Source organism: Quercus robur, chromosome 5, assembly GCF_932294415.1.
Source record: "Quercus robur chromosome 5, dhQueRobu3.1, whole genome shotgun sequence".
Lineage (NCBI taxonomy): Eukaryota > Viridiplantae > Streptophyta > Magnoliopsida > Fagales > Fagaceae > Quercus > Quercus robur.
Genome location: NC_065538.1, coordinates 84,113,053 through 84,131,901, shown reverse-complemented (window position 1 = coordinate 84,131,901; position 18,849 = coordinate 84,113,053). Strand labels below are relative to the sequence as shown.

Genomic DNA, 18,849 nt, shown 5'->3' with positions numbered 1-18,849 from the left:
AAAATTCAACCTTTTTTATTCACACACACACACAGAGAGTCAACAAAAAAGAAAAGGAGGAAAAAACAATAAATAAATAAAATCAAAGAATGAGAGATTTTCAACGATACAGATGTGTTAGAGGGGCAGAAAAATAAGTTATTTGGCTGCATAAAAATCACCGAATTTTCTCTCCAAATCTTCGACATAAGGTAAAGATGAAATTATTTTGTGTGTGACTTTGATGCATGCTGTCGGGTAAAGATGAATTTTTTTTTTTTTTTTTTTTTTTTTTTTTTATTTTGTAAAGGTTCAGGTTGTTTGTTTTGGGAAAAATGAGCTAATAAGACTTAATTTTTTTAGCTTTATTATTAGTAATTTTTGTTACTAGACTAATTTTTTTGGGCTTGTATATTTAGTTTTAGATTTTAGATTTATAGGTTTTTTTTTTTATGGTTTTTAAAATGAAGAAAACGCTAGAACTATACACTTTTTTACAAATTGTTGATATGGTGAATGGTTATTAGTAAGTAAAAAAGTGGTGTAAGTGATGGGCTCAAATGTAAACTAATATATATGAATTTGCTACCTCAACAGTTTTGTAAAAATGTTCTAGAAAAATTTGTGACTATAACATTACTCTTAAAAAAAATTAATGATATTATTAAAATGGCAAAGTATAATTTTATAGAACAAAATTACTAAAATTAATACCCAGCATATATAGTAATATTAAAAAAAAAAAAAAAGGGGGGGGGGGGGTGTGTGTGGCCGTCCATGACTAGTAGGTTAGTATTGCCTATATATATATATATTCTCCATTCTTCTACCAAACGAAAATATAAACACAAGAACCACAAACCATCTTTGAGTTAACAATGGACTACTACCTTGTATTGTTGCTGATGCTACCCTTTGTGTGGGCATTCATTCGTATTGTCACCTCCAATAATCTATCAAGCCAGACTCTTCCCCCTGGACCACACCCTTTTCCAATCATTGGTAACATCTTGGAGCTTGGCAAATTACCCCACCAAGAAATTGCCAAGCTCTCCAAAACTTATGGTCCCTTAATGACTCTCAAGCTTGGGAGCATAACCACCATAGTCATTTCCTCTCCAACCTTAGCTAAAGAAGCACTTCAGAAAAATGACCAAGCTTTCTCTAGCCGAACCATCCCAAATATGGCCCATGTATTCGACCACCACAAACTTTCAATGGCTTGGATTCCCACAAATGCTAAATGGAAGAACCTTAGGAAAGCTTCCGCCACTCAAATATTTGCTACAAAACCTCTTGATGCCACACAAGCCCTTCGACAAACAAAGTTACAAGAACTACTTGACCATGTTAACCAAAGTTGCAAAAGTGGTGCACCCATTGATATTGGTCAATTAGTGTTCACAACAGTTCTTAATTCAATATCAAACACTTTTTTCTCTATGGACTTGGCCCAGTATGACTCTAATTTGTCCCAAGAGTTCCGGGACCTTGCGTGTAGTGTAGCCGAAGAAGCTGGAAGGCCAAATATTGCTGATTATTTCCCAGCACTTCGTTTGATTGACCCCCAAGGTGTACGCAAAAGGACAAGGATTTATTTCTCAAAAGTATTTGGGATTTTTGATGGAATCATCAATCAACGACTCCAATTAAGAGCTTCATCAAAGGGTTTTAAAGAAAGCAACGATGTTCTAGATTCACTCCTCAATCTCACTGAAGAAGATAATTCAGAAATAAGCCTCGTCGATATCAAACATTTGCTTCTGGTAATTAACTACCTCTTTAAAACTTTGGTTCGAAGTAAATATTTGAATAACAAGAATTCTTAAAATATAATTTAGTACTCTATAATGCTTCATGTATGTGGTTCCAAGTTTAGACTTGACTATCTTCTCAAAAAAAGAAAGTTTGGGCTTGACTATTAAACAAGCCTATCTCAAACATATCATTGCATTCATGAATAAGCTCATGAACGTAAGCTGTGGCAGAGCCAGGAGGGCCAGGGGGCATGGCCCCCCAAAATCCAGCCCATTCCCATTCATTAGCCCGTAGCCCTACTCTACTTAGCCTTCCAACCTCCGCTCGCTGACTGGTGCCACTCTCTCTAGATCATTCATCCAATTTCTGTGTGAAGGGGCATCACTGTGAGTTTAACTGTTTATGTTTGAGATAGCTTTTTGACTTTTGAGTTTTGAATCTCTGCTTTCTATATATTTTGTTGTGGTCTACAGCTTGCATTATATATGTTATAATATTATAATTAGTGTTGATAATAGTGTCATTTGCATTGGCAACAGAGACTAACCGTTGTTTTTATGTGTTGTGGATATGGGGTTTATATCTTTCACTATTGATGTTTTATTATTTCAATTTATATTTAGTTTTTAGTTTTGTATATTTGAGATTGATAATAGTAACATGTGCTCTTATTTATTGAAGTACTGAATTCATTTTATTTTATTTTATTTTATTTGTTTATTATAAATCATTTTAGTACTATATAAAAAAAGTAGGTTACAACTTTAATTAAGTTAAAATTAGTTTATGAAATAATTTTTTTATAGAATAGTATTTCAAATATGGATTTGTTGTATGATGATTTCTTTTATTATTAGTTGGTTTTCCATGTAGATGGAAATCAAATTCCAAATCTCTTGTTCAACTACAAAAGCCTTTACTAGTTGAGTTAATAAAACCACAAAAACATTTAATAATCATGGAAATTTTTTGTTGCTATAAGAATTATAAATATTCAAAATATTACCTTAAAATTCAAGTTTCAATAATATAGAGAATATACTTACATTTGGAAAGGAAAAAAATATATGCAGTTCTAAACCTATATAATAATTTAAAGCTAATGTAACATGTTACATGTGTTCTATAATATAAGGGTGTACATTTTGTTTTCAATATTCTTGGATATGTTTAAATTAATCAACCGATACCAATTTGGTATATTTAAAATAAATAAATAAAAAGTCATTTTAATAATATCTTTTCAATTTATATATAAAGATATTATAATTATGTAATTTAAATATATTTATTTAATTACATTTTTCACACACACACACATATATATATATATATATATAAATCACTATGTATGATTATTATTATTGTTGAATGTAAAATACATTATATGTTTTATTACATAAAATAAAATAATAAATGCATTTTTAAATATTACATTTTCTTATGCATTGCGTGTGTTTAGTTTGCGACTATTTTTTTATAATTGTCAATATGATTTGTTGTTATTAAAGTAATGTTGGCCATAAACTTAGGCAACTTAGTTCTCAAACACCTTTATTGCAGGACTTATTTCTTGCAGGAATTGACACAACGTCAAGCACAGTAGAATGGGCAATGGCAGAGTTATTACACAACCCAGAAAAAATGACAAAAGCCCGAGATGAGCTTGAAGAAGTCCTAGGTAAGGGCGGGCGCGTTCAAGAATCAGACATCTCAAAGTTCAATTATCTTCGAGCTATAGTGAAAGAAACCTTGCGATTGCACCCATCAGTGCCTTTTCTACTTCCACGTAAGGCTAAGACAAACATAGAAATATGTGGCTATATCGTGCCAAAAAATGCACAAATACTAATAAATGTGTGGGCAATGGGACAAGACTCGAGCTTATGGCAAAGCCCAAATTTATTTATGCCTGAAAGGTTTTTAGAACAAGACATTGATTATAAAGGCCAAGATTTTGAGCTGATTCCCTTTGGAGCTGGAAGAAGGATATGCCCTGGATTACCATTAGCTAACCGAATGGTGCATTTGATGTTGGCTTCTCTTGTTCACTACTTTGCTTGGAAGCTCCCAAATGAGATGAGGCCAGAAGACATGGACATGGCTGAGATGTTTGGGCTTACCTTACATAGGGCAGTGCCCCTCCTAGCTATTCCAATCAAATCCTTGTAACTTTGATTGTTTATTCTTGGCCCACTATGGATGTGAATTTGTCTATGTTTAATATGATGCCTTCAATATTAGAATTTTCCATAAGTATAGTAGTGGAAAACAATTATAGATCATACATCATTATTTTGTAGTTTTATAGTGAGTTCTAATTAGCTCAATCAGTAAAGTCTTTTGTTGTTGGATAAGGTTTGAATTCCACCTACACTTGACCAGTAAGCTTGCTTTAAAAATGGAGATAATCATTAGGCATTTATCTTGGCCTTTGTATTTTTCTATCTTGTTATGGTCGATTCACATTGGACATGATGAAATTAAAGATAGCAAGAAAACTAAAACAGAAGTAAAAGAGAAAAAAAAATTTAAAAAAAAAAAAAAAGAACACAAAAAAATTACGTGATTTTGTATGACAACATGTGTTCACATGATAAAGTCCCAAGTGGCTCCATCATTTAAATTTTCCATTGTATTTACAATGAACTCTAAGTAGGCATATACAGTGATTGTAGAAATAAGTTTAACACCATAGATAGATTTTACAATATAATTGGACCGATCAAAGCGTTAGACATACTAAGTGTCTGTTTGGATACCGTTTATTGCTGAAAACTGAAAACTAAAAATACTGTAGTAAAATAATTTTTAAATGTGTAAATAGTACCGTGGGACCCAGTTTTATAGAAAAAATTATTGAAAAAAGAGATTTGTGAGTCCCATGAACAATGCACGGGACCCACCAAAACGCTAAGTTTTCAGCGTTATCCAAACGCTCAACTGAAAATACTATAGCAAAATAATTTTTAAATGTGTGATAGTACCGTGGGACCTAGTTTTAAAAAAAAATTGTTGAAAAAAAAGGTTTATAAATCCCGTGAACAGTGCACAGAACCCACTAAAAACGCTAAGTTTTCAACGTTATCCCAACGCTCACTAAATCAATAAAGAGAATACGAAAATGATTTTACAATATAATTGAACCGAAGTATTAGACATACAAAATCAATGAAGCGAATACGAAAATGATTTTACGATATAATTGAACCACTCGAAGCATTAGACATACTATATCTCATAAAGCTGATACGAAAATATCTTTAAACGAATGGTTGATATTATCTTCGGCCGCCCCACTGGACTTTTGCATCTAAATCAATTTTAGGGACACCTCCAGCTAACTTTTTTGATAATCCCCCCGCTACCTTATATAGATAGACGACAAATGTGCCATCGGGCCGCATTTAAGTCCATATATCTTTATTTTGTGCCCCAAAGGTAGGATCGTAAACAAGCTGAATTTTGTCAAGTAGTGCATATTTAAGCTTGGTTTGTAAGGAAAATTCAAAAGGTCAAGCTTGACTCGAGCTCGTGACAAGCCTAAAAATAGTGTTTGAGCTTGAGTTCTTGGGAAAGCCAAAAAGCTTGAGCTTGGCTTGGCTTGGCTTGACTTGATTAATTAGTCAAGCCAAGCTCAAGCTTAATATCAAGCTCAAACTCGATCTCAGGTCAAGCTTTTGAGCTTGAGATCTAAAAAAATTATATTATCAAATGCTTAAATCTCTAAAATTAAGAAAAAAAGAAAATAATATACCCATTTTATCATGCATATAGTTCTACTTATGATTAGCCACTATTCAAATTAAAAATTTATATAATTAAATTTATTCATTCATCATTCATTGTTTGTAACTATTATGAATGAGAAAATACTAACATGTTTTAGAGCACCCACAGCAGATGTGCTAAATGTAATGCCAAATTTTTGGCACATTTAACACACCAAACACAAAAATGGAGATTTATCAGATGTTCCAAATGGCAAAAATTATACCACATATGAACAACACCGTTGCAAATTTGCAACGGTATGGACAAATGTTGTAAAAATTTTATTATTTTATATTCCCTTTTCTTTCTCATCTCTCTTCATTTTCTTTCTTTCCTCCTCTCTCATTCTCCGGTTCCCTCTCTCTTCTTCATTTTTTCTTTTTTCCTCTCTCACTCTCCGGTTCCCTCTCTCTTCTCCCTGTACCGGTTCCCTCTCTCTTCGACCAGTCCGGGATGTTTACCGTCAGTGACGACGGCGTAGCTTCGACGACGACTGCGCGCTCCGCCAAGCTCGATCTCGCTCCAACCACTCGATCTCACCCACGCTCGATCTCACCGATCTCACCCCGAGGCCGCCATCGATCTCACGCTCAACCACGCTCCAGCCACTCTACCTCTCTCTGGTTGTGGGGTTTTTTTTTTTTTTTTTTTTTTTTTGCTGCAATTTGGGTTGATCTGATGGTGGAGGTGGACTGTGAGCTATGGGCGGTGACAGTGGCAGTGGTGGTGGGCTGTGGGGGTGATGGCCCTTTCCTCCCTGTTTGAATCGATGGCTATTTGTTTGTTTGAATCAGTGCTGAATCGGTGGTGGTTTGGCATTTGGGTGGTGGCTGTGCTTGGTGATTGGTATTTGCTGGTGTGTTTTTTTTTTTTTTTTTTTTTTTTCCTGTTTTGTTGGTGGTTTCTGCCTTGTTGGGTGTGTGATGGTGGGGTGGTGGTGGTGGTGGTGGTTGCTACCTTGCTGGGCATGTGTGGTGGTTGTGCCGGTGGTGGCTGGTCAGTGTTGTTGCGACAGTGGTGGTTGGTGGATGTTGTTGCTTGGTGATTGGTATTTGTTTGTTGTTGGTGGCTGAGATAATATATTATTTTAATGAGTAGTATATATTATTTTAATGTATAGAATTGAATGATAAAACATCTGATAAATGGGATGTTGTAAAATGATGTGGTAAAATAATAAAGTAGGTCTTTAATGTGGCAAAATGGCATAATTTTTGCCACAGCTGCTGTGGATGCTCTTATAACATTACTTTAAATAATTGATAGGAAAAGATCATATGTGGCCCACTTGAGTAATATAGTTATTTTTAAATGTAATTATAGTCTAAAGTGGTTCTTAGTCAATTTAGAGGGAAGGAAAAAATTAAAGTAATGGGTAATAGTCCCATGTTGTCCATGTATTATTAAGATATGTATAATGAGTATATTTAGCCAACACATATAAACTTATAAATGAGTTTATATTTGAATTGTTTTGTATCAAGCCTAATAGCTCACGAGCTTGTTCGTGAACAAATATTTTTGCTTGGGCTCGGCTTGTTAATTAAACTAGCCTAAAACTATGGCTCAAGCTTGGCTTATTTATAAACAAACAAACATGAACGAGCTTTTTATTGAGCCAAGCCCAAGTTGTGTTTATGATCAGCTTGGTTCATTTACAGCCCTACCCAAAGGCCCATGTTAGTCATCTACTTTTGAAAATATTTTATGAGAAATTGGAAAAGCTGTTAAAAAAGTTGTTAACTTTTTCATTTTTTTCATAAAAATTTTCTTAAAATAGTTTATTAATGTATGTCCTAAAGGCACATATTAGTAAACCCTATCATAGTTTAATTAGAACACTGAAGCATGTTCCATGTAGAGCTAGTATCTCATGCGCTAGGCGCATGAGACCTGTCTCTCACAAGCAGGTGGGCTCCACACATATGAGGCCCACCTGCTTGTGAGAGGCTAGTCTCATGCGTCTAGAGTACAAGAGATTTTTCCGTTCTCATGTATTTCCTTTTAAGATTTACTTCTTTATATACTATTCTTGTTACCCAAAGAAAATATAAACAGGCTAGTATTGCCTTTTTATAATATATACTGTATTCTTGTACCAAACGGAAATAGAAACACAAGAAACATACCATCTTTGAGTCAACAATGGACTACTACCCGGTATTGTTGCTGATACTTCCCTTTGCGTGGGCATTCATTCGTGTTGTCTCCTCCAATCTATCAAACCAGACTCTCCCTCCATGGCCTCACCCTTTTCCAATCATTGGTAACATCTTGGAACTTGGCAAATTACCCCACCAAGCATTTGCCAAGCTCTCCAAAACTTATGGTCCCTTAATGACTCTCAAGCTTGGGAGCATAACCACCATAGTCATTTCCTCTCCAAACATGGCAAAAGAAGTACTTCAGAAAAATGACCAAGCTTTCTCTAGCCGAACCGTCCCAAATATGGCCCATGTATTCGACCATCACAAAGTTTCAATTGGTTGGATTCCCGCAAATTCTCAATGGAGGAACCTTAGGAAAGCTTGTGCTACCCAAATATTTGCTCCACAGCGTCTTGATGCCACAGAGGCCCTTCGATTAGCAAAGGTACAAGATCTACTTGACCATGTTAACGAAAGTTACAAAAGTGGTGCACCCATTGATATTGGTCAAGTGGTTTTCAGAACAGTCCTTAATTCCATATCAAACACACTTTTCTCTATTGACTTGGCCCAATATGACTCAAATTTGTCCCAAGAGTTCAGGGACCTTGTGTGTGGTTTAGCCAAAGAAGCAGGAAGGCCAAATATTGCTGATTACTTCCCAGCACTTGGTATGATTGACCCTGTACGCAAAAGGACAAGGATTTATTAGTCCAAATTGTTGGGGATTTTTGATGGAATCATCAATCAACAACTCTAATTAAGAGCTTTATCAAAGGGTTCTAAAGTAAGCAACGAAAACATTTGCTTCTCGTTATTGACTACCTCTTTAAAACTTTGCTTCAAAGAAAATATCTGAAAAAAAATTCACTTAAAAAAATATAATATTTAATAATAGGCTCAAAGAAGTTTTCTGATAAATAATTTTGAGTTTTGTGAATTTAAACTTTGTTCTCCGCGGAATGTTGTTTTAAGTCCTAACAACTTTTGCTTTTAAAGAGGTATATATTTTGATTTTGAGATATGTAAAAAGATATATGAATTGAGAGTTGAGACAAGGAATCACTTAATTTCACAAGACCTGTTTCAACTTTTTGTATTTCTTTTATCTTTTCTTTTTCTCTGTAAATTATGAATTTTATTTAAAGAAATAATAAAAAAATTTCATTCATTCAGGAAATGAGTAAAATATTTCTTGGCTTCTTGTTATTGTGACAAAGTAGTAGCTCCTCATCGTAATCGATTGTTTGAAGTCAACATATATCATCGTAATTTTGACTATTAGATAAAGACATTTATGGCCCCAAGAACACATTTATGACGCCCATTTTGCCAAGTATAACCATATTTTGATTTGTAATGCACATGTATATGATCACAATTTTAAAACGTTAATTGGTGCAACTTGTGCAACTATCATCAGAATGATAAACTCTGTTTTTTTTTTTTTTTTTTTTTAAGAAAGGATAAACTCTGTTATTTATGTGTTCAAACAATTCACATATTTGGGAATTTCATAGAACATTTAAAGCAAGAATGAATGTTAATCACTCTATATGACCAGTTATCCATCCTCATATAGTTTCAACAACTTAATGCCTAGTTAAGAGCTTTGTTAGTTTGTGGGCCTTAAACTTTAGCACCAATAGTAACGTTAAGGACACAACACTTTTTTATAATTGTCGATATTATTTGTTGTGATTAAAATAAGCCAAGCCATATTCTTAAGCAACTTAGTTCTCACACTTCTTTGTTGCAGGACTTATTTCATGCAGGAATCGCCACAACGTAAGGCACAGTGGAATGGGCAATGACAATGTTATTACAAAACCCAGAAAAAAATGACAAAAGCCCGCGTTGAGCTTGAAGAAGTCCTAGGCAAGGTTGGGCGTATTCAAGAATTAGACATATCAAAGTTCAATTATCTTCAAGCTATAGTGAAAGAAACCTTAAGATTGCACCCATCAGCGCCATTTCTACTTCCCCATAAGGCTATGATAGACGTAGAAATATGTGGCTTCACTGTGCCCAAAAATGCACAAATACTAATAAATGTGTGGGCAATGGGAAGATACTTTAGCATATGGCCAAACTCAAATTTATTTATGCCTGAAAGGTTTTTAGAGCATGAAATTGAGTTTAAGGGCCAAGATTTTGAACTGATTCCCTTTGGAGCTGGAAGAAGGATATGCCCTGGATTGCCATTAGCTAACCGAATGGTGCCCTTGATCTTGTGTTCTCTTGTTCACCACTTTGCTTGGAAGCTTCCCGATGAGATGAAGCCAGAAGACATGGACTTGGGTGAGATGTTTGGGCTTACTTTACATAAGGCAGATCCCCTCCGAGCTATCCCCATTAGATCCTTGTAACTTCGATGTTTATTATTAGTCCAGCAATATATGTGAATTTTTCTGTGTTTAATCGAAAATTATAATATACTAAAATTAATTCAATATATGTGATACTATAAAATTTTTATTAAAACCCAAAAATTATAATATATTAAAATTAATTCAAAATAAATAATAAGACTTCTTTTAAAATTCTTGATTGGGGGGATGAACATGAGCTCAGGCCGAGAGCCAGGGGCCTAATAAATCATTTCTTAAAAGATGGGTCTGGCCCAAAGATGTAGACTGAATGAAGAGGCCCAAGGAATAAAAGATAACTCTCCGAGGTGGATCTAGTGGAGGACCGAGCAGACCTCCATCACTAAGGTCCACTACCGAGGTGATAAGTAGAGCCTTTCCTACAACAGATACGCAAGGAACCAAAGGTGACCAGTTCCCCTCTAAACCGAGATGCCACCTTCCATCAAATTCACCTCGAGAAATGCTATGAAGAGTTAAGGACCACTAGAGCAGTTACCTCCGCATTAATGAGATGTTTTCACCTAATCTCTATCACATTAAATGCTAATTGACTGACCTGAATCGTGAAAACACCCCCAAAAGTCCTCTTTCATGATGAAAGAGTGGAAAGCATTCCCCAAAACCAGTTGGGAACAGACTAGTTGGGGAGAGAGGGAAGGGGGAAATGTCTATAAAAGGAGGAACGTTTAAAAAAGAAACGTTTAATATCGACACATGTAACGTTACTTTTCCAATTCCATATTTTAATGCCAATACAACACATATAACGTATCTGTGGGGACAATTTTTGCCTAGACCAAGTGTTGCACTTGTAGTCATTTTTGGCTTAGAGAGTCCCACATTGGAAGGAAAGCCTTCCTCTTCATGCCATATAAGGGATGACCAATGGTGATAGAGTACCACTAGTTAGGTTAACTAGTGGTACTCTATCACCATTGGTCATCCCTTATATGGCATGAAGAGGAAGGCTTTCCTTCCAATGTGGGACTCTCTAAGCCAAAAATGACTACAAGTGCAACACTTGGTCTAGGCAAAAAAATGTCCCCACAGTATCCATTTGTATGTTTACCGTAACCGCTCTTAATGATAGTTCTTTATCATTAGAGTAAGTCATCAATTAGTTTTTGATTGAATTTCAGATCTTTTATTAAACTATCAAAGACATTACCAGTTGAGTTAACTGGAACTCTCAACGTGTACTATCAAATTTTTATTAAAACCCAAAAATTATAATATATTGAAATTAAATCAAAATAAATTCTAAGACTTCTTTTAAAATTATTAAAATTGATGATAATTAAGTTTCCAAAGGGAATAGTATTATCATTTTGCAAATTTATGGTAATAGTGTTTCAGTGAAAGTAAACTACATTAATTAATATATTATAATCTTTTTCTTTTTATACAAATTTGATCGTAAAGTTTTACATCAAAATGGCCAGCATACTAGTGCCAATAGAAACATCCTATTATCCCCCAATTTACTCCAGAAAGAGCATAATACCCTCAAGAACCCCCACAATCACTATTTAAACTCCAAAATTCACTAAAATATGTATGATTCTTGTTGGACGTGATAAAATTAAAGATTGTGAGAAAATTAAAGCAAAAGTAAAAGAAAGAGAGCACACAAAGGAATTACATAATTCAACTTGACAACCTATGTCCACATGATAAAATCTTAGGTGCTTACATCTTTTACATTCTTAGTTGTATGTACAATGAACTCTAAGCAGGTATAAACAGAGACTATAGCAATAAGGATAGCCCTAGATGGATTTTACAATATAATTAGACCACTCGGAATACGAAAGTGATTTTAATTGGTCCTTTCTTTCACCTTTTGCACATTAGAGGTAGAGTATTAATTTTGCGTGAGTTCACATGACCCTAACCATAAAATCCATATCTTAAGTAGCAGGGGTAAAGCCAAGAATTTGTGTTTGGAGGGAGGGAAATAAAAATATCATATTGATTCCGAGCCAAATGAAAAGTTAGTTTTGTTGATGGCAAGTACTAGGGAAATGTGTTGGATCTAATGGTGGGGGACGAAGGAAAGGGATTAAGAGAGTCAAAAAATGATGAGTTACTAAATAAATAAAATAAAATAAAAAGAAGCAAGGCGAAGAGGTTAGAAAAGGGAGGTAAAATAAAAATAAAAAGAAGATGAGAAAGATGACATGCGACTCGCGAGAGTTAGAAATATATAGTGCATGGTGAAAGAGAAAAAAGAAGAGAAGATGAGTAATGTGAGACAATAGAAGAAATAGTACCGAGAATTGATAATTAAGAAAAGGAAAAATAATAATTAATATTTTCAAAAAATTAAACACACTAGTGTTGTACCACACATTTTCTCACAATTGTCCTATATGGCAAATTATGATCGGCCGTCTATCACTATCACATAAATCCATCATTTTTTTCATCATTCATAATTTGCTACATAGGATAATTGTGAAAAAGTGTGTGTAAAAATGTGTAGTACTGGCATTATTAAAAATAAATAAAGGAAAACAAAATTACAAAGTTGATTTATAAAGGGGTAGAGATTTTAACAAACTCTATTGGAAGTTTCCTTTTTTTTATAAATGTCATTGAACACTTTTTTATTTACAAAAATACATCTTTTTTGTTTCTTTTTTTTTGGGGGGGGGGGGGGGGGGGAGAGAGAGAGAGCTGAGTGGATTTTATTTTTACCTTATGGTTCAAAATAAATTTGGGGGGCTATGCACACAACATGGCTCTGCCCTTGCTAAGTGGTCCTGGTGCAATTAAAAGTAAATTGGTATTTTTTCCTCTCTTTTTTTTTCTTTTTCTTTTTCTTTTTTTGAGAAAGAGAGAGAGTTTTAACTTATGGTGTCCATTTCTAATGGTAGCTCTTTATCATCAGACCAAGACACCAATAAGTTTTTGGTGTAGGCGAGGATTGAACCCTAGATCTTTTATACAATCGTCAGAGACTTTACCAGTGTTCAAAACAATAACATAGGTAGATTTGTTTATATGTCTAGACTTCAATTGAGAAATTAATATAACATACATGATAACATTGTCTCAAAAATTTAAGTTAATAAGTTTTGGTCCAATGATTTTATATTAAACACTCGTTATTGCCATCAACATCAATGTCTCATATGGACTTCAAAACTTAATTAATCACACCACTCATATTCAAGGGTTAAAATTATTGCACACTAATTAACTAATTTACACGTGTATAATAAACAATACTTCACCTTTAAATATCTCGAGCATTTATTTAGGCCATTCCCATTCTTTTTCTTTTTCTTTTTCTTTTTCTTTTTCTTTTTCTGAATAAATGCTTTATTAAATCTGACACAAAAGATCTTACAAAACAGGGGAGGGGTTAGATTCATCTTTTTCTTTAGCTTGAATAACCAAGAAGGGCTGAGAAGAGATGAGAACTGGCCTGGTCCAATTGTACAAAGCCGCCCATTTGGCTAGTAAGTGAGTAGGGAATTACCCTCTCTAACTACAAAAGAAAGGAGACAGATTTACAAGATTTTACAAGAACCAAAAATATCATCAAAAACAACAGAAATTCTCTAGTGGAGTCTGAGATTTGGGTTGGTTCAACTAGTTTTAAGTTTTAAGCATCACCTTCCACAATTATGTTTTTAAAGCCTTCAATTATTGCTCTCTTGACTGCACATAGAGTGGCTTTTGCTTCTCCCAATAGGAATCTACAATAATCAACCTGATGTGGAAAACTATTATTGGACTATTTGGATCCCACTGACAACAAAAACTTTACCGTTAAAGTTCGACTTTCTACATCAATACAAAATAGACTCTCAAACTAATAGTTGATATTAACTTGAATCTTTATCTTACCCTCAATCAATTTGAATCACACCCACTTCATTTTTGGTAAACATCCACCACTTTCTTATACCTAACAAAAATATAAAAATAGAAACAAAAGAAACACAAACCAAATTTAAGTTTTTTTTTTTTTTAATATTTGAGAAACACACACACACATATATAGGGGAAGGGGGATGAGATAAGGGAATATACACATACGCCAACACCAAAACTGCATGCAACAGTTAGTGTCGCGGAGCAAGTGATAAACCCCTTCTCAATATCACACCTTACCGATGTGGGATGACTCGACAACATTGAGTATCTTTTTTTATTTGAGAAACACACACACACATATATAGGAGAAGGGGGATAAGATAAGGGAATACACTCACACGCCAACACCAAAACTGTATGCAACAGTTAGTGTCGTAGAGCAAGTGATAAACCCCTTCTCAATATCACACCTTACCGATGTGGGATGACTCGACAATATTGAGTATCTTTTTTTATTTGAGAAACACACACACACACACACACACACATATATATATAGGAGAAGGGGGATGAGATAAGGGAATATACTCACATGCCAACACCAAAACTGCATGCAACAATTAGTGTCGCGGAGTAAGTAATAAACCCCTTCTCAATATCACATCATACCGATGTGGGATGACTCGACAACACTGAATATCTTTTTTTATTTGAGAAACACACACACACACATATATAGGGGAAGGGGGATGAGATAAGGGAATACACTCACACGCCAAATTTAAGTTGTTCGACTACTACATAGTACTTTTGCTGGTACTTCGATTTGTGTCGGCATCCATTCATGTGTTCACCTCCAACCTAGCAAGCCCAAAGTATGGCTTGCCCACACTACCCCACCCATTTGCAATCATTGGAAACACCTTCGAGCTTGGCAATTTACCCCCATTAAGCAATTGCCAAGCTCTATAAAACATATAGACCTTTTAAGATTCTCAAGCTTGGGAGCATAACAACCATAGTCATTTCCTCTTAAAACATTGCTAAAGAAGAACTTCAAAACTATCCCAAAGATGGCCCAAATTTTTGACCATCACAAAGTTTCAATGGGGGTGGATGCCCACAAATTCTAGGGAGACCATGGGGTTCTGCCTCGTGACACTTTGCTACATTAATTTTTTGTACTCTTCACCAAAATATATTTATAAAAAAAAAAAAAAAATTGTTAAGGTCATGTTATTCTTATTTAAATTATCTTTGGTGAAAAATTGTCCCTCTTAAAAGTCTAAACCCATTGAAATTTATAAATAAATAAAAATATTTCAAGTTGCCTTTTAAAAGGTTGAATGTGTTCAACATACTTCACAATACAACCCCAAGTTGAGAACTAAATTTTTTTTAATAAGAATATTTTAATATTTCAAAATATACATGAACCAAAAAAATGTATATTTCATGGAAATATACATAAACATCATATTAATTTTGTATTACTTTAATTCAATAAAAACTACACATTACATTATGTTATTATTTTAATATATTTTGAACATTTTATATAATCTTTTCCCATGACAGTTTAAAACATTAATGGTGTGCATCGCGCAGATGCTTCGCTAGTTTCACTAAAATATGGACAGCGTTACTACATCTTATACATTCTTATTGTGATTACCAATTATTTTTTCGCATGGTACAAATAGAGACTATAGAAATAGGGTTTCCTTGCCCAAGATAAATTTTACAATATAATTGGAGCACTGGGACCATTAGGTAAGGTTTCTGATTTTAGGTTTTGCTTTAGCTTTACCATTTGATGATTAATGAATCGGCGGACGTGTATTCATATTAGGTTTTGGTTGGTTTTTTTTTTTTTTTTTTTTTTGAGAATACGTTTGGGTTAGGCCTGTTGGGTATTTAGTTAATAATTATTTTGATTTAAAAATCTGGTTGGAGTTGGTTTTGTTTAGTGAAAGTTCAAATATGTGTATAAACACCCTTGAACGTTTAGACCCCCAATTTACAAATTAACCAATTCAAGCTTTATGTCAAACCAGTGTGCGGAAAATGAACATAAGCTATAATATAGAATTGGAAAAACAATCTAAGCCAAATTAAAATCACAACCCACAGCAGATAATAAAAGGCAAAGATAAAAGGGAAGGAAGATGCAAACACAAAGACAACACGCGATGTGTTATCGAAGAGGAAACCGAAACCCTTGGCGTAAAACCTCTCCGCCGCCCTCCAAACAGTAAACAATCCACTAGAAAATGTAGTTGGGATACATGGACAGCAATAGACCCTCCATGCCTAATCTACCCAGTGCACCTAAGCCCTCCAAGCTTCTTACTCCAACGAGGTTGCCCCGAACCTTTTTCTTTTCTAGCTTCCCGGATTCCGCTACTAGACCATAGCATCAACCAATGTAGATTGGTTCCTTCCTAACTGCTTCCCAGAAAACCAAACAGCTCTCTTACAGTGATGAATATGGTGAGAACAAGGTTTTGGTAAAATGCCTCTCAAGGATTTGACAATGGAAAGGAAGAGAGTTTGAGGAATTTGAAGAGACTCTAATGTATAGATTGTGGGTGAATCAATCTTATTTTTCTTTAGGGTTTCTCTCTCAAAATTCTCTCTGGAAGCTCTCTTTCATTTGTGGGTATAAGGGGTATTTATACTAAGGTGAGAGGAGAATGTGAAACGTCAGGTTTTACAAAACAGGGGTGGCTCGCGGCTTGGCCTCGCGACTTGACTGAGTCGCGAGATAACAGTATGGCCAGTTGTCCTTGAAAGTTCAAAAACGTGTACCAATACACTTTTGAACGTTTAGACCCCCAAAAATTAACTTAACCAACACAAGCAATATGTCAAACAACAAGTGTGCGGAAACTTAACATATGCTATAATGTGAAATAGGTTAAATACTATCTAAGCCATAACAGAATAAAATCCACAACAGATAATATAAAGGCAAAGATAGAGAGGAAGGAAGATGCAAACACAAAGACAACACGTGATGTGTTATCGAAGAGGAAACCGAAGTCCTCGGCGAAAAACCTCTCCGCCGCCCTCCAAGCGGTAATCAATCCACTAGAAAATACAGTTGGGATACAAGGACAGCAATAGACCCTCCAAGCCTAATCTACCCAGTGCACCTAAGCCCTCCAAGCTTCTTGCTCCAACGAGGTTGCGCCGAACCTTTTTCTTTTCTAGCTTCCCGGATTCCGCTACTACACCGTAGCATCAACCAATGAAGATTGGCTCCTTCCTAACTGCTTCCCAGAACTCCAAACGACTGTCTCACAGAGATGATAATGGTGAGAACCAGGTTTGGTATAATGCCTCTCAAGGTTTTGTCAATGGAGAGGAAGAGAGTGAGGGAATTTGATGAGACTCTAAGGTAGGGATTGTGTGTGAAACAATCTTGTTTTTCTTTAGGGTTTCTCTCTCAAAATTCTCTCTGGAAGCTCCCTTTCAATCGTGGGTTAAAGGGGTATTTATACTAGAGCGGAGAGGAATGTGAAACGTCAGGATTTTACAAAACAGGGGTGGCTCGCGGCTTGACCTCGCGGCTTGACCAAGTCGCGAGATCCAGTCGCGAGATAACCGTATGGCCAGTTGTCCTGTTTTGTCCTGTAGTGCTCCAGCTAGCATGACTGTTCATCTTCCAGCATGCTTGGCACGTGTGCAGCTTCTGGCGGCTTGCAGCCGCGAGTCCACCCACGAGTCCCAGCCGCGACACTCTGTTTTCTTGCACACTCTTGAGCAATCTTCACTCTATCTCACTCACTACCCTTACAACAAACCCACCTAAATACAGGGTTACTAAATGCTGAATTACAAGCAAATTTGGCACGGAATAAAGCCAATTAGATGGTTGAATAAATTCAACCTTACAATCTCCCCCTTTGGCTATTCCATGACAAAACCCTAAAACAGAGACTTAACATGTGAGTTGGGAACAGTTGAACAAAACTCACTCACACCTAACTCTAGAAGCTGTGAAGCACTTGAATCATATGAACATAATACTCCTTCAAAATGATGTGAAGCTGTGATGCACTTAGAACATATATACTTGTAACCTGAAACACTTGCACAAAACACATTAGACCCTCAAGGTAAAGCAAGTAATAAAAGAACAAGTATAATGTAACAAGTAAATTGTGATCAAGTAAACATGTGAGCAACTTGATCATACACCAAAACAGTCATATAGAAATGACTACAATGATCACATAGCAAAGCAAATGATCATACGAACATGCATTCAAAGAAGCACAATAGCATAAGGATATATGCATGTCCAAAGCACAAACATGATGCAATGAGAACAACAAAGCATAACTCAAAGCACCATAAAGCCAACAAGAAAACAAACAGAACAAAGTTTTCTAGATAAAACAATGTCTTCTCCCCCTTTGTATATGCATCTCCCTAATAGAATATCTCTCCCCCTACAAATGTACATGAGAAATAGAATTTCTCCCCCTAAGGATGTGCACAAGAGTCATATAAAAATGACAAAATACTCCGAAACATACTCTAGAGTATACTCTCCCCCTTTTTGTCAGGAATAGACAAAGGGTCAAGGAGAAAAGAAGGCAAGAGATGAAAGAACGAACAATGATAATGATGCATGAGGGGTGCAAGATGAATGAGAAAATGAAACTCAAAGCTAAGACAAAGTAACATGCTACAAAGCAAAAGGTAAACATGACAAGCTAGGATGAAACAACAAGGTCAAGACCAATGCATGACAAGGGTAGCAAAGGTGTGTGCAAGAGGTGGCTAAGTGCATGCATGACCAATGCATGAAAAATGCACATGTGGGGCAAAATGTGTTAAAATACACAACCAATGAACCAAACATGTTCCTAATGAGGAAACATGAGAAACCCCAACGTTTGGTACTCATCGGAGTCCAAACAAGCGAGAAAATGTCTAAGAGGCATTTTATCAAACACCTAGCATGCACACTATGAACA

General features: G+C 35.3%; 1 protein-coding gene and 1 pseudogene across 3 annotated transcripts in view; both read left to right on the top strand.

Moving 5' to 3' along the window:
- Positions 1–793: 793 nt before the first annotated feature.
- The window catches only part of LOC126727460 (cytochrome P450 76T24-like), a 74,185-nt gene continuing 56,129 nt past the window's right edge, over positions 794–18,849 (top strand). Inside the window, exons 1-2 of one of the 3 annotated variants that reach the window (XM_050433136.1) lie at positions 797–1,745; positions 3,301–4,197. In XM_050433136.1, coding sequence (XP_050289093.1) covers positions 858–1,745; positions 3,301–3,909 — 1,497 coding nt within the window. In that variant the 5' untranslated portion in view covers positions 797–857 and the 3' untranslated portion in view covers positions 3,910–4,197. Of the gene's footprint in view, positions 1,746–3,300; positions 4,198–18,849 lie in introns of those variants that run through there. The other 2 variants (XM_050433139.1, XM_050433137.1) reach the window with 2 other exon arrangements.
- Positions 9,424–10,028, top strand: LOC126727463 (cytochrome P450 76T24-like; annotated as a pseudogene).